This window comes from Miniopterus natalensis, chromosome 20, assembly GCF_054644295.1.
Source record: "Miniopterus natalensis isolate mMinNat1 chromosome 20, mMinNat1.hap1, whole genome shotgun sequence".
Classification (NCBI taxonomy): Eukaryota; Metazoa; Chordata; class Mammalia; order Chiroptera; family Miniopteridae; genus Miniopterus; species Miniopterus natalensis.
The window spans coordinates 14,823,537-14,836,959 of NC_142100.1; the positions used below are offsets into that span (position 1 = coordinate 14,823,537).

At 45.3% G+C, this 13,423-nt stretch overlaps 1 protein-coding gene across 3 annotated transcripts in view; it reads right to left on the bottom strand.

Moving 5' to 3' along the window:
• Window positions 1–387: 387 nt before the first annotated feature.
• The window catches only part of LOC107526234 (sodium/glucose cotransporter 1), a 43,123-nt gene continuing 30,087 nt past the window's right edge, over window positions 388–13,423 (bottom strand). For 2 of the 3 annotated variants that reach the window (XM_016198649.2, XM_087828550.1), the window contains 9 exons: window positions 12,538–12,618; window positions 11,101–11,321; window positions 10,733–10,868; window positions 10,042–10,149; window positions 8,117–8,267; window positions 5,606–5,774; window positions 4,980–5,195; window positions 3,578–3,683; window positions 388–605 (listed from right to left, as the gene is read on the bottom strand). In XM_016198649.2, the coding sequence (XP_016054135.2) occupies window positions 388–605; window positions 3,578–3,683; window positions 4,980–5,195; window positions 5,606–5,774; window positions 8,117–8,267; window positions 10,042–10,149; window positions 10,733–10,868; window positions 11,101–11,321; window positions 12,538–12,618 (1,406 nt within the window). Of the gene's footprint in view, window positions 612–3,577; window positions 3,684–4,979; window positions 5,196–5,605; window positions 5,775–8,116; window positions 8,268–10,041; window positions 10,150–10,732; window positions 10,869–11,100; window positions 11,322–12,537; window positions 12,619–13,423 lie in introns of all 3 variants that reach the window. The other variant, XM_016198648.2, reaches the window with a different exon arrangement.

Here is a 13,423-nt window from a genome sequence, read left to right on the forward strand (position 1 = left end):
GTCAGATAGGGAAAGTGGCAGGAAACAGGGAGGCCACGGCTGGAAAATACGACTCAGGGGTCACAAACAATGTTGACGCACTGAGATGAACTCGCATCCGACGTCACGGGCTTCTCTTTCTCAGTCTGCGTTTTCATGAATGAGTGGACTTTTCTTCTGCAGCTCTAATATGTTCAGCTGACTGTATCATACTGGCCTCAAATACTAAGTTCAGAGCAAATTAATTGTTTTTATCCAGCTATCCTATAATTAACACAAGTACACATTTATCAACTGGGCAGAATTTACAACTGGCTGGTTTCCCTTCAACGGTGCAGAACGGGACCAACGGGAGGCAAAGTAAATAGCCGGGCCTTCATGAGCACAGTCTGCAGCAAAGGGAGGGACTCAGGCAAAAAATGCGTGGCAGAAGACGGCCACGGCCAGCAGGATGATGCCGTTGATGTTCACAATTGTCCTCCACAGGGGCTTCTCGGACGTGTCTGTCAGCTTTAGCTTCATGGCTGCCTCCTCTTCCTTGGTCATCTTCGGGCCCTTCTGCTGGTCCAGGCCACAAAACAGGTCATAGGCTTTCCTGCAGCATCCTTTCTCCTCCTCGAGAACTTCTGTGTTGGGGAAAGGAATGAAAGAATTGTTGGATACAGAAGCAGGAGGGACTAAAGTAGGTTTTCAGGGGCCGGGGAAGTGCCATGCCATGACCAGCTGCCATTCTGCAGGGACTTCCTAAGTGTCTTATTCACAGGGATGGAGATGGTACAAAATGTTCATGTGAACTTAGTTAATTACAAGGTAATGTTAACAGATGGATTCTGTATCCTTATGATCAGCCAGCATACATTTTTATCTCTGTCAGACCAAATGCAAATACATTTTTGACTTAGAACCATCAGAAGCCAACAGGGAATAGTTCATGGGAGATAAATGTTAACAATGGGCTGGGAAGCTGCGACACCTCTGAAACATATAAACATATCTGTTTGCTACATCACTGAAATGCGATGAGAATTTCATGACTTGGGAGTTCATTGGTTACACCTGGAAATTCTAAGGCTTCACAACAGGTTCAGCCATGTAGTAAGAACTGGTCTGAACAGGGCAGCAGTGATCGACGCTTCCAGGGCTTAAAATCTGATGTTGCATATCAACACTGCTAAATTAAACCATCCAACTGGCCTGCCGTTCAAAGCGGATGCCCACCAAGGGAACTGATTCTCTCACCTGAGTCCAGGTATGGCATTGGAGATAGACGGACCAGAGTTAGAATGCCAGGTCTAAAACTCACTAAATAGGAAATGAAGCCAACTGTGTTTTCAGCACCATGATCAGGGACAGCTGCTCTCTACTCTCCCACCTTTACATCACAGAATTTTAGAACTGGAAAGAACCTCAGTAAGTGATCAACAACTGGAACCAAAACCCAGCGTTAGGACCTTATTGACTCACCTCTCATCTTCTGTATCTGTAAAACTGGGTAAATGATACCTCCTGCGTTATAAGTTTGAATGAGAGAGGGCCCAGTACCTAGTAGGTGTCAAGAAGTGTTAGTCTCCTGTCTCTCGTTTCACTATCACAAATATAAGAAAGAGAGACAAGCCTCCTTGTACTCCTACACTTTGGTCCACTTAACCAAAACAGGAGAATGGGAAAGGCTTGCTGACTAGCTCAAGTGAGAAACTCATGGTTGTTTGGGCCATTAAAGGGTTGGGTGGTCTTGAGAAAGTTGCCATGTCTCATTTGACTCATCTATAAAAGTGGAAGAATTATACTTGCATTGTCTGTTTTGAAAAGATGTTGTGGTGCCAAAATGAAACACTGCACTAGAGTAGGGATTCATAATTAAAATACACTGTGATTGTATTCTCTACCATGACAATGGTGGTGGTGATGACAATGATAAAGGAGCGAATTCTCACACTGCTGTTGCATGGGGAATGATGAGGGTGACACCCCTTGTCTATAAAAGCCCTCTAGAGGTCTTAGTTTATTTTACTTAAAGGGAAGGGTGTTCAGGATGGTTTCCACCATGATTTTGTCAAGAAACAATAGAATTCAAGTACTGCCACGAACTTCAGGAGTCACTAAGCCAATTCTCTAGCCGGTGTGGGAGTCTCTCCTGTGCATCTCTAATAGTTGCACACTTGCTGCTCACCCTTCTCCAGAGAAACTCAGAAAATTTTTCCTTAGTTGCAATCATAATGGTATAATTACAGCCAATTCTATTGTGGAGCATTATTTCATTCAGTGTTTCCAATGGTGATGTGAAGTATAGGCTACCATTTAGAATCCTTTTAAGTGATGAGCCTGCACTTTAGAAAAATGGAATCACTTGCCACTTCTCCAAGTGGCGAAGTCAGGATTCAATCTCAGTTCTTCCTGAATCTAAATCCTATATTCTCTCTCTACACTATCTTACCTCTTGAGTTAAAATTGGATGAGTTCTTTCCAACCATGTCTTAACTCTGCCCTCTGGTGGAAAAAAATAATAATCTCTTCTGACACATTAAAATATTCAAAATACTCCTTATGCATGTCCCTTTAAAATCTGTTATATTCTCACTCAATGTGGGGACATTTTTGGAGGTGGGAGAAGGAGGGGCATGCCTGCTCTGGTGAAGCAGGGAGGGGCTGCCTTCTTCAGTACCAGGCTCAGCTGCCTATGGCACCAGACTCCTTCAGCACCTGTGGAAGCACAGGCTTCGGAACTGAAAGGTCTTTAGAGATCAAAAACAGATTGTATCAGACCTGGGACCAAAGGCAAAACCTCTCCATTGCACGGTCTCAATTCATGTGATTTTAAAATGAGGTGATAAGACCAAATAATCTTCGTGCCCTTTCCAGAGCTAGGATTCTGTGATATTCCTGATGGCCAGATTCAGAACTTGTTCTGCTATATCTGTGCTCCCTTCAGATGGAGTGATGAGACCTTCTGCTCAACACCAGGTAGAGAACATACGACCCTGAGCTCCTACACCTCTGTACACCACACATCTCCACCACCATCCTCCACATAGGGAAGGAAAGTTGCAACATAGAAGTTGGGGCAAGTATCTCTCCATGATCAGGATGAGTCTCTGAACACTGACTAAGGATTATCTCACTGGACTTCCTGAGAAATTTGATTTTCTAAATCTGATGTGGTTAGCCAGTAAGACAAAAGACTCCTGAACCTCTATCCCATCCCTCTTATGTCATTAGGACTAACCATAGCTTTGATTCCATCTTTCAGTTCACAGGCTATGCCAGAAGAGCTCTGACTCTTCCCTTGTCCCTGGTCATGCCCCAAATCAAGTCAGGGTGGTAAATCCTTCAACCAGCCTTAATCACTGAGCACTGTAAACTATGAGGGGTGAGAGTGCTGAAATGGTTCTGTGCCTCCCTCCTCCCCTTTACCGAGCTTTGAGTGAATATCCCAAAACCCATTTATTCATCTCACCCCTCCCCACTCTGCTCCCCACTCTCCTCTAGGAGAGAGATCTGAGCTTTGATGAAGGCATTTAGGGAAGGTTTCAGTAAAATGGTCTTGCTGTTGTAGAGGTAATTTTTAGGGCTTAGGAATAGCCTCTGAATCATGAGTCACCTATTTCAAGGGTCTCCTCTGGTGCTTCATGGATGTCCTCCTCGCCTGCATCCAGGTCAATACGCTCCTCTTTGCTGTTGCGCAGGGTCCAACACAGGCGGTAGAGCTGTGGAGAAAGCAGGTCAGCAGAAAGATCCAAACAGTGTCTTGGGCCAAGAAGTTGGGAAAACAACAAGATATGCATCAAGAAAGAAAGAGGAATGTGGTCTCTCAGTACCAATAAGAACACAGATAACAGTTCCCATCCATAGCATCATATCTAAATATGTTGGGAACTTAGATGTAAATCATATACATGTAAACACTAGCCCCTATGATATATGCATATTCTGAGGCTAAGAGGCTGCCTTGAATACGGAAATGTTTTGAATGAATGAACTCTTGCTACATATGATAAATGAATTTGTTCCTTTTAGCACTCGTTCTGGGAAATAAGACTAGATACCCATCTGTCCAGACTAGCAGTATAAGATCATATTTTTGTACTATGTGTTTGTCATAATATGGGGAGAAAATCTGTAGAATCATGAGCCATTTAGAATAAGGAAGAACTGGAGGCACAGTCTCTATTGACGTGAAACCAGAAACTTGAAGAGGTCTGAAAATCAATGCAGTGTGTTCATCCCAACCATGCTGCAAGAAGAAGCATGAAGCCTAAATGTGTTTGGTGCTGCAATACTTCCAAAGACTGAGATGTCAAGAAGAATTAATACAACAGAAAGCTTGTGACAGACTCAGCAAATAAACACGGTGGTTCTGCTTCTAAAAAAAACAGTTTTTGTTTGACATTAAGGCTGCTCACGGCTTTGAAAATTTGGCAATGAGGTTGAAGGTCTCTTACGGATTTTTTAAGTCCCTGTATTTATGTATGTGTAATGGGTTAACAAAACCCTTTGTCTTTCTCTATGGGAAAATAAGACCTTGGGTTAACTCTCTAGCTCTGTTCCTTGGAAACCTGAAAAAGGTAGAATGCCAGCTTCATTGGGTTACAGACTACATTGCTTATGGTGAAAATGTCCTATAACTGGTCACCTTCACCTGCATTGGGAGGGCAACATCTAAAGCTAAAGAAGAGTACTTGCCATTTTTGAAGTCTTGAATCAAGACTTTGGTATTGTTTGAAATTTCTTGAATTCTATGGGCAACTACTTAGAGACCGTGCTTCAAAGGATATCCCCTGGATGGAGGTGTAGAGTGCTCAAGGACTCCTGCTGAAGACTCATGATTGATACTGCCTGGCTAGTACACCAAGCTTCCTACCCTGTATCCTTCTACAGGGCACCAAGGGCAATTTATAGTCATATGAGTGTGAGCTGTCTAACTGAGCCAAGGACAGCCAAGGTAGGTACTGCAGCCCGAATATGAAACACAGACAGGACAGGTCTTCCAAGTGGATACTCACATGCACATCTGGAATGGGCTTGGTGAAGAGGGAGACGATCAGGATGATGATGACAGAAATGACAAACAGGATGATCGCAAAGTACAGGTAGTGCACCCCACAGATAATCGTGGGACAGTCGCTAGGCTCCATGCAGCTCCCAGTCCCATAAGCAAACTCGGCAATCATACGGGACACCCCAATCAGAAATCCTAAGATCAGTCCCCAGAAGGCTCCCTGTGAAAGAGAACCTTGGGTTACCAAATGCTGAACACACTCCTGAGGGACAGAGGCAGAAGACTAAAGGTGAGAAAACTGATAGCTCCAGGTCTAGGAAGCCAGAACACTGGAGCTCAGAATATGGCTGGGAGCGTTGTCAGGCCTTCAGTGGGCACCATGGAAATGTACATCATTAGTCAGGAATTAGTTTGGAACCTGCAGTAAGGAGGAGAGGGGAGTCCAAGAGAATGTGAACCCATGAGAGTCCCATGGTCCCTGGAAGCATTCCCATACAAACCCTCGGCAACACATCCATTCCCACTTGAGATCTCTGGGGAACAGAATCCCTCCCACAGAGAACAGGCAAATCCAGGTGGGAATTTCTGTGCCAGAATGGGCTTTTCTGGCTGGACATGAACGATACCTACCGACTCATTGACTCTCTTGCAGAAAACAGCAAGCAGGAAGACAGCTGCGATGGGTGGTCCCAAATAACTGGTGATGGACTGGATGTAATCGAAGAGCTGCCCACTTTGTGCTGACTGTACCACTGGCACCCAAGCGATGCTGATGCCAATCAGCACCAGGATGAACAATCTGAAATCAAAGCCCCAACAACAGAGTGTCAATAATTGGCTCTACATAAATAAATAAATAAATAAATAAATAAATAAATAAATATACAGGAGTAGGCAAAAGTAGGTTCAATTACTAGCTATCATTACCTAAAAGATAAATCATTAGTAAGGATATAAAATAATAACAGTAAGAAGAAGGCAAATAATACAATAATTAGTAAATAGGTAATAATAATATAAGAACGTGAATAAACTCTGTTTTGTATACTCACAATTGTAAATCTAATTTTGCCCACCCCATATATATAAAACTAGCAAATATATATATTTATAGAGAGAGAGAGTGAGATATAGATATAGATATGTAGAAACAAAATATGACCATAACAAGGAAACATAATTAGCAAATTCATTCTTGAGGCTTTTTTCTCCCATGTTCTGCCTTCTCGGGAAAGTCTTCTATACCTATGAGTAAGTGAAACTCACTTGACTTTCACTAGTAACCTAAACCAGCCAGTACCATAAGAGTATCCCACTTGGAGAGGCAGAGGGGTGTAGAAACAAGGGTGTGAACTTTGGACCCAGGCAGTCCTGGATTCAGATTTTTCTTCTCTCTCTGTGACATAAGACACCTTGCTTTACCTCTCAGAGTCTCCATTTCTCCATCTGTAAACTGGGAATAATATGACTTATCTTGCAAGGTTGAAATAAGGATTAGCTATAGTAAAACAAATAGTAGGTAAATAGATACACAAGAAGTTAGCACTCAATAAATAGTAAAGGCTATAATAATTATCTTCTTCTCCTCTTTCTCCTTCATAATAAAGTTAAAATCATAAGCCAAGAAGAGTTTAAAAAGGAAAAGTCTAGATAGAAAGGGACACTTCCAGGTACTTCTTTCTCTCCTCCAACTCAGTTTCACTTCAAATCCTGAAAAGATTGGAGAGTTCCCTTATAAGTGCCCTTACTTGTGCTCTTGATTTATTAAGAAAGAGGCTGTGATTCCCTTGCCTCCCTTACCTAAGTTTAAGGCAAAAAAGTCTGAAACTAACCTTCACAATGCAGTGTTTTCACTCACATATTTCTCCCTCTGGAACACCCTTCCCACTGCCCCCTCTATTACCCAAATCCTACCCACCATTGCGGACTCAGCTAAGGGTCGCCCTCTCCCAGGAGCCCTTCCCAACTACGGCATGCCACACTCACCTCTCCTTTCTCTGAGCCCTTGATCACTCTTCCAGTCCCCACAGCAAAGTTTGTTTCAAATAACCGTAAGCTTATCTAGGACAGGGACAGTCCCCGGGGTGGCAGTCGTAGGATGCATAAAAATGCGAGCCCCAACATAATCTCAGGGCCATGGGTCCAGCCCTGAGCAAAGCAACAAAATGGTTCTCTTCCCATATTGCATATTGAGCCTTACAAATAACAGGAAAAGCTAGTAAACTCCTTTCTAAGGGAAAATTAGTCAGGGTGATGGTGTTGCTTCCTATGAAGGACAGTAGAGACTTTGGCCAGGTCAGACCTCTCCTGAATGCCAGATGTCTTGTCACCTGAGAGTGACCCTTCCTTTCCTTCCTTTGCCCTAATCTCGATCATGAAACCTATGAGGTGGAGCCCTTACCTTTCCTGCACTCACTGGGAACCTTTGGCTAACATCCGGGAACTTGTTCCACCTGCCCTAAGGAAGTTGACCTACCATAGCCCCATGGAGAGACACAGCAGAGCTCCTGCTAGTCCTCTATTCAGACCACCTGATCCATGGATAACCATGGTAATGAGCATGCCTGACCCATGTTTCAATGCTTACTGCTTTCCGTATCCTCTTGTGTCCATTAGTCCATTGATAATAACAAATGTGCACATAGACTCATATTTTAGATTTACAGGTTCCCAAGTATAGTACCACTTGACTCTCACAATGCTCCTGCAAATTTTACAGCAAAGGGTCCAGGCATCGGAGGCATCTGGACCTCAAAGATCTCCAGCGAGGAGAGCTGCAGTGTGGAGGCCTGAGGAGCACAGCATGGAGCAGTATAAAGAGCCTTGGACAAGGACTCAGTTGGCCGTGAGTTCCAGTGCTGGCTCTGCCATTGTCCCAGCTGCCTAGATTTAGACAGGACAAGCCTCATGTTGTTCATTGATAAATTGAGGGTTAGATTAGATGATCTCTGATGTCACTTCTCACTCGAGGGGCATTCTCTGATGATCTCCAGTTTAAAGTTGATGCCACTGGAGGGCAAATATAACTAGCCACAGAGATTACTCCTGTTCTACCCGAGCATCTACCAGTCTTCCCCAGCTTGAGGGAAATTGTAATTATTCAAGCTTCCCTGGTGCATGGCAGGTGGAAGCTGCACTTACCTTCCTGCAATCATGAGTTCTTTCTCGGTTGCTCTCTTCCGGATCTTGGTGTAGATGTCCATGGTGAATAGGGTGCTGGCGCTGTTGAAGATGGAGGTCAGGGAGCTCATGAGAGAGGCCAGCATGACTGACAGCATCAGGCCTCGCAGTCCTAGAAGAGAAGGAGGTTCTGAGTGGTACAGAGAGTAACTCAGCTCTTTTGCATTTGGAACATGTGAGGATTCAACATTTGTTTGCCTTCTGAAATTGTGCCATGGTTGGCCTTTGATTTATCTCTCCAGAAAGACTGGACATTTTAAGGAATTGACTGTGGCTTTACATTATATTGTAAACCCACAGCAGTCAACAAAGAGGTAGGGACAAAATATATATGAGGTTAACACTTTGTAGTTGGATTATGATGGTGGTGATGATGGTGGTGATGATGGTGGTGATGGTGACGGTGATGGTGATGGTGATGGTGTGTGTGTGTGTGTGGGTGTGTTTCCATTTGAGGGGACTTTTATAAGATCTCTCACCAAAAAATTCATGATATAGCATAAATATTTAAACTAGGATTCAAGAAAGTGAGAAGACAATCCACCATCGAACACACCATCTCAGAATAAAAAGTAAACTTAGGGCTCACCTGGGTCTACCATCCGTCTGATACATGAACCTCTGCCATGTTTTCTCTGCCCAAACCCTCCAGCAACAGGAAATTCACTACCCACAGGGAGTCTGCCTCCTCTTGGGCAGTCCTGACTAGTCTGATATCTGCCCCTCTATAGCCTCAGACACAGTTCTGCATGCCACGCCTCTTTCTGTCATATATAGTCCGCTCTAGCATGATGTGCAGAGCCACAGTCCTCACCTAGGGTCTGTCTGCTAATCTAAAGAAATGGCATAAACACCATACAGAGCCCAGTGTAATCCAAGCCAGAACTCTAGAAGAGCCATGTGACTCTTACTAATTGCAACCTTAATTAATAAGCAGCCCAGCTAAGTGGAGTAGTTAACTATTACTCCCATGTTTATAAAATTTGAATCCAAATGGTTTGCCCAAGGTCATGCATCCAGTCTGTGGTTTAAAAAAAAAAAAAAATTTAAGACCATCCCAAATTCCTCAATTCCAGCCTTGAGCAGAGTTAAACAAGCCAGACACTGAGTTGCTGTGTGACTTGGAAAAGTCACTTTCCTTCCGTGGGCCTCAGTTCCCCCACTATAAAATGAAGAGGTTCGACTAGATGATCTCTACATTGTCTTTCAGTAATAAAATTTTATAGAAGTTTATTCTAAATTTTCCTGATCAATACATCTTTGAATTTTTGATCTCCTGAGACCTCCTAACCTAACTAAATTTGCATCTCTCGAGCCAGAATTATAATTTTCTTCAATATGAAATATGATAAGTAACCCCACAGGTCTACCCCAAAACTCTAACTAATCTGGATTCTATGTCCTCAATCTTCTAGGATAACACATTCTCTATAGTGAGAAGCCCCCTTGTATCCCATCCATTGACTGTCTCAAATGTCCTCATTCTAGAGCTAAAATCACTCCTTGCCTTTCTCTGCAAATTTTTCCTTGGAACAGTCTAGAAATCAATTCATTCTCCAGGTGAAACTCCACTTAGTTCAAGCCGTCATGTCAATGTCTGCTGGAAAGCTTTGAAAGACCTTCATGGAAAAAGCCGTGTTTTCAGACCATCTCCTTTCTAAGCCTGACTGACAGACAAGTGCCAGGTCTGAGAACACAAATGAGTCCTATGTCTCCTTCCCATTAAGGAAAGACCTGTTCAAAAACTGAGGACACCTGGAACAAGGCTTTCCCTACTGACCTCCAGGCTGGGAGATGGCTTTGCCCAGAAGGTGCACAGAATCCATGGAAAGCCCAAGCCCATTCAGCCTCCCAGGAAAGACCCCACCAAGGGGGATGGATCTCACCATTGGGCATGAGCTCCACCACCAGGGTTGGGTAGGCGATGTTGGTACAGCCAACTTTGGTGCCGCAGTATTTCTCACATTCTGAGGGGAGGGCGCAGGCAATTTTTTCTGGAGAGAGATGCAGAGCCATGTCAGCAAGCAGACATCAGGGAAATACTTTCAAGATTCACTTTCTTTTAACAAGGCTTCAAACAAGACATTCCTGACCAGGGACCTGAAGTGGTTCCACAAAAGGGTGCAGCTCCTGGCTGAGCCCTTTGCCACCAGGCCCTTGCCCTGCTGATCCTGACCATCTCCAAGCTCTGACTGGGGAGAAGAGACAGTTCCTAGGCAGAGGAAGGGGAAGCAAAGAAATGCTCAGAGTGGGAAGGGAGGAGACACACTCCTTAGACTTTAGCAAGCTCCCCGGCAGCTCAGGGGAGCAATTGTCTTATTTGCCTGTAGAACACAGTGACTTGTGGCTCCTGGTTTTGAAGCTTATTTTAAGCAGCTCTTGAAAGTAGGGTTGAACGCCCACACAACTGAGGGAATTCCCCAGTGGGAAGGCTATTGGGTCATACTTCCAAAATGTAAAAAATCTAGGAGGCAAGGAGAAAGAAAGGAAGGAGCAGGGAGCTGCAGGGCTTTAGAAGTGACTCAGAGCCGGGAATGGAAGAGTGTGGCCACTGAGTCCAGCAGAAGGTATCATCACCTGTATACAGGATGCGGCTGATCATTCCTGGCATCACCATGAGGAACATGGGTAGCAGCTTCAGGTACCCACACATCACACAGCCGGCCTTCACGTGAGACATGTTTTTGGCTGAGAGGCAGCGCTGCACAATGACCTGCCAGGAAAAGCCCGGTGAGGTGCAGGTCATGACACCTTCTGGCCACCCCAGATCCCCTCCCCTGCATCCTGGGCCCTTGGCCTGGCACTCCCATGTTACCAAAGTTCAGTGACTCCCGGACCATGTGAGCCCTGCCCTACCTTTCCCAACCCTGCAAGCCACAGACAGACAGGAGTCCCTACAGCACCCTGGGAAAACCTTGTCCACCCTGCACCTCCAGCGTGGGTACCTGATCTGTGCACCAGTACCACAGGGCGAGGATGGACAACCCGAAAATGAGCCCAGGCCATGGCAGGTCTCCCTTGAGGGGATCTCGGAAGATGTGGAAGGAGTCGTTCCTTGGGGTGTAGCATTCACTTTTGATGGTGACGTTTCCATCAGAAACCACAGTTGGAATGGCTTTCATGTACTTTTCCATGAAGGCCTCATACCCTCCCACTTCATGAAAAGCTGAAAGACATAGGTAATAAAAATCAACATTCCTGAAACTCTCAACTCTTCACAGCAGTTTCCTCCTGTGGATGCCTGAGAAATTGAGAGGACCTGACCCGTAGCCAGAGCCCCTCCCTGCGTGGTCTTGGGCAAGTCACTTTCTGGGCCTCGGCTTTCTCATCCATAACATGGGATTACTAACCCTGCCTAGCCCCCTCAGGGGCTACTGAGGATCCAAAGCAATAACCTGTGAAAGGACTCGAACCATAAACATCTCTATTAAGGGAAGGTATTTAAATTACTAAAAGAAAGACCTTGGTTTTGAACCAGGTACAAAAACTCTGTTTTTCCCCTCAACCCCTCCTGCCAGCAGTGGCCTTTGGAACCCCAGACACAGACCTAGAAACACACACACTAGGCCCTACCACCCCTGGTCCCAGGCATGTGGACGGATGGACAGAGGATGGGTGAGGAGTCTGGAGCCCTGCCACCTGTCGACTCTGTCCTTGAATAAGGCATTCCAGTCCTTGCCCTGCTGACCCCCCTGGGGACTGCTGAGGAAAACCCAATGGAAGTTCTTGGAAAACAGAGTACAGAAAGCAGATAAGAGGCTTCACAGGACACACAGAGAGCCTGGGCACCTTCAAAATGAAATGTAATTTATATTCTCCCATAACAAATGCCTCTAGATCTAGGGTTTCTAGTCTTATCTGGAGGATTTCATAGACAGAAAAAATTTTACAAAATTAGGGGCTGGAGAGACCAACATAGAGTGGCTGGGTTTTAAAATTTTGTTAAATAGGGACATAAACAAGAAAATGATCACTTATTGTCATCAATTCATAAAAAGAAAGGACATTTAACACCAAAATGTAGACAAGATATAATCTGAGATTTAAGACACAACGTTCGAATATATTTAGCCTGATGGGTATTTAGTCTTATCCCTTTTTAGTCCAGTTTCTCTGTGGAGGAAAGACCACATCATCACAGGCCCACGGTGGGGACCACTGGCCCAGACTGTCTAGAGAAGGCAGCAGGGAATGCAGGTGTTGTCTGGGCCAGGGTCACCCTGAGACCTCCAGGGCTGAGGAAGGTGCCCCCTGCATACCCGCAGTCATGGCCAATCTTGGCTGGGCCACTCCCCTGGGGAAGGCAGGCAGAGAAACTGGACTCAATTTTCTCTCCCTGGGCCTCTACCTCTGCCTCCTCAGCCTGCCCCAGCCCCACTTACCAAACCCAGTCAGGATAAAAGACCCCACGAGCATGATCGCTGTCTGCAAGGTGTCCGTGTAGATCACAGCTGCCAGGCCCCCTAAGCAGATAAGGAGACAACATATCTGACCTCACGTGGGAGAGAAACCAGTCAGCCTGCCTCCTGTCCCCACTGCTGCCCCTCTCCCTGTGCACACCTTCTGAGCTTGCCCCTCCGTCATCTATCTGCCTGCACTTCCCTCCTTCCTTCTCTTATCCTATTACATTAGTCTGCCACCCAGCATGATCCAACATCTCCACTCTTTGCAGAAATGCTGGAAAGACCTTGAGGAAAGGAGAAATGTTTTTCCTTATTGAGAAGGGAGAGCTCAATGTGATCCTTTTCAGCCAGGAGATATCTCTTCTGTGGTAAGAAAAGGCACCTTCCACAAGTGAAGGCAAGGAAGAGCGAAGAGCTGACATCTCTACAAGATGTCTGGGGACATTACCAAATCAACACATTTAAAGGGCTACTTGTATGTTGACTCTGTTCTCAGATCATTCTACATACTTCCTGTCCCCAAAGCTCATATGAGGTTCCAGCTGAACAGCAAGTTCCGTCACTGACCCTGGCCCCTTGACTGGACAGAGTAATGCCTCCTCAAAGGTGCCCCCAACTGTTACTCATGTCATCAGCTTCTCCAGTCACCTCTTGAGTCTTCCTCTAAAATCTCTTCGTATGTGTTACTCACTTCTTTCTTCCCCATAGTGCCTCCCAGTCCCTGTTACATCAAATCCAAGGCTTCGGTCTGGCTTCCAAGGCCCTTGCCTTGTGGCCTCACTTGCATTATCAGGCCCTATCACCCACACATACACCCCCAACTACTTCCCATTGACCACCCTCCTCCAGCTAAAAGCACTGCTGC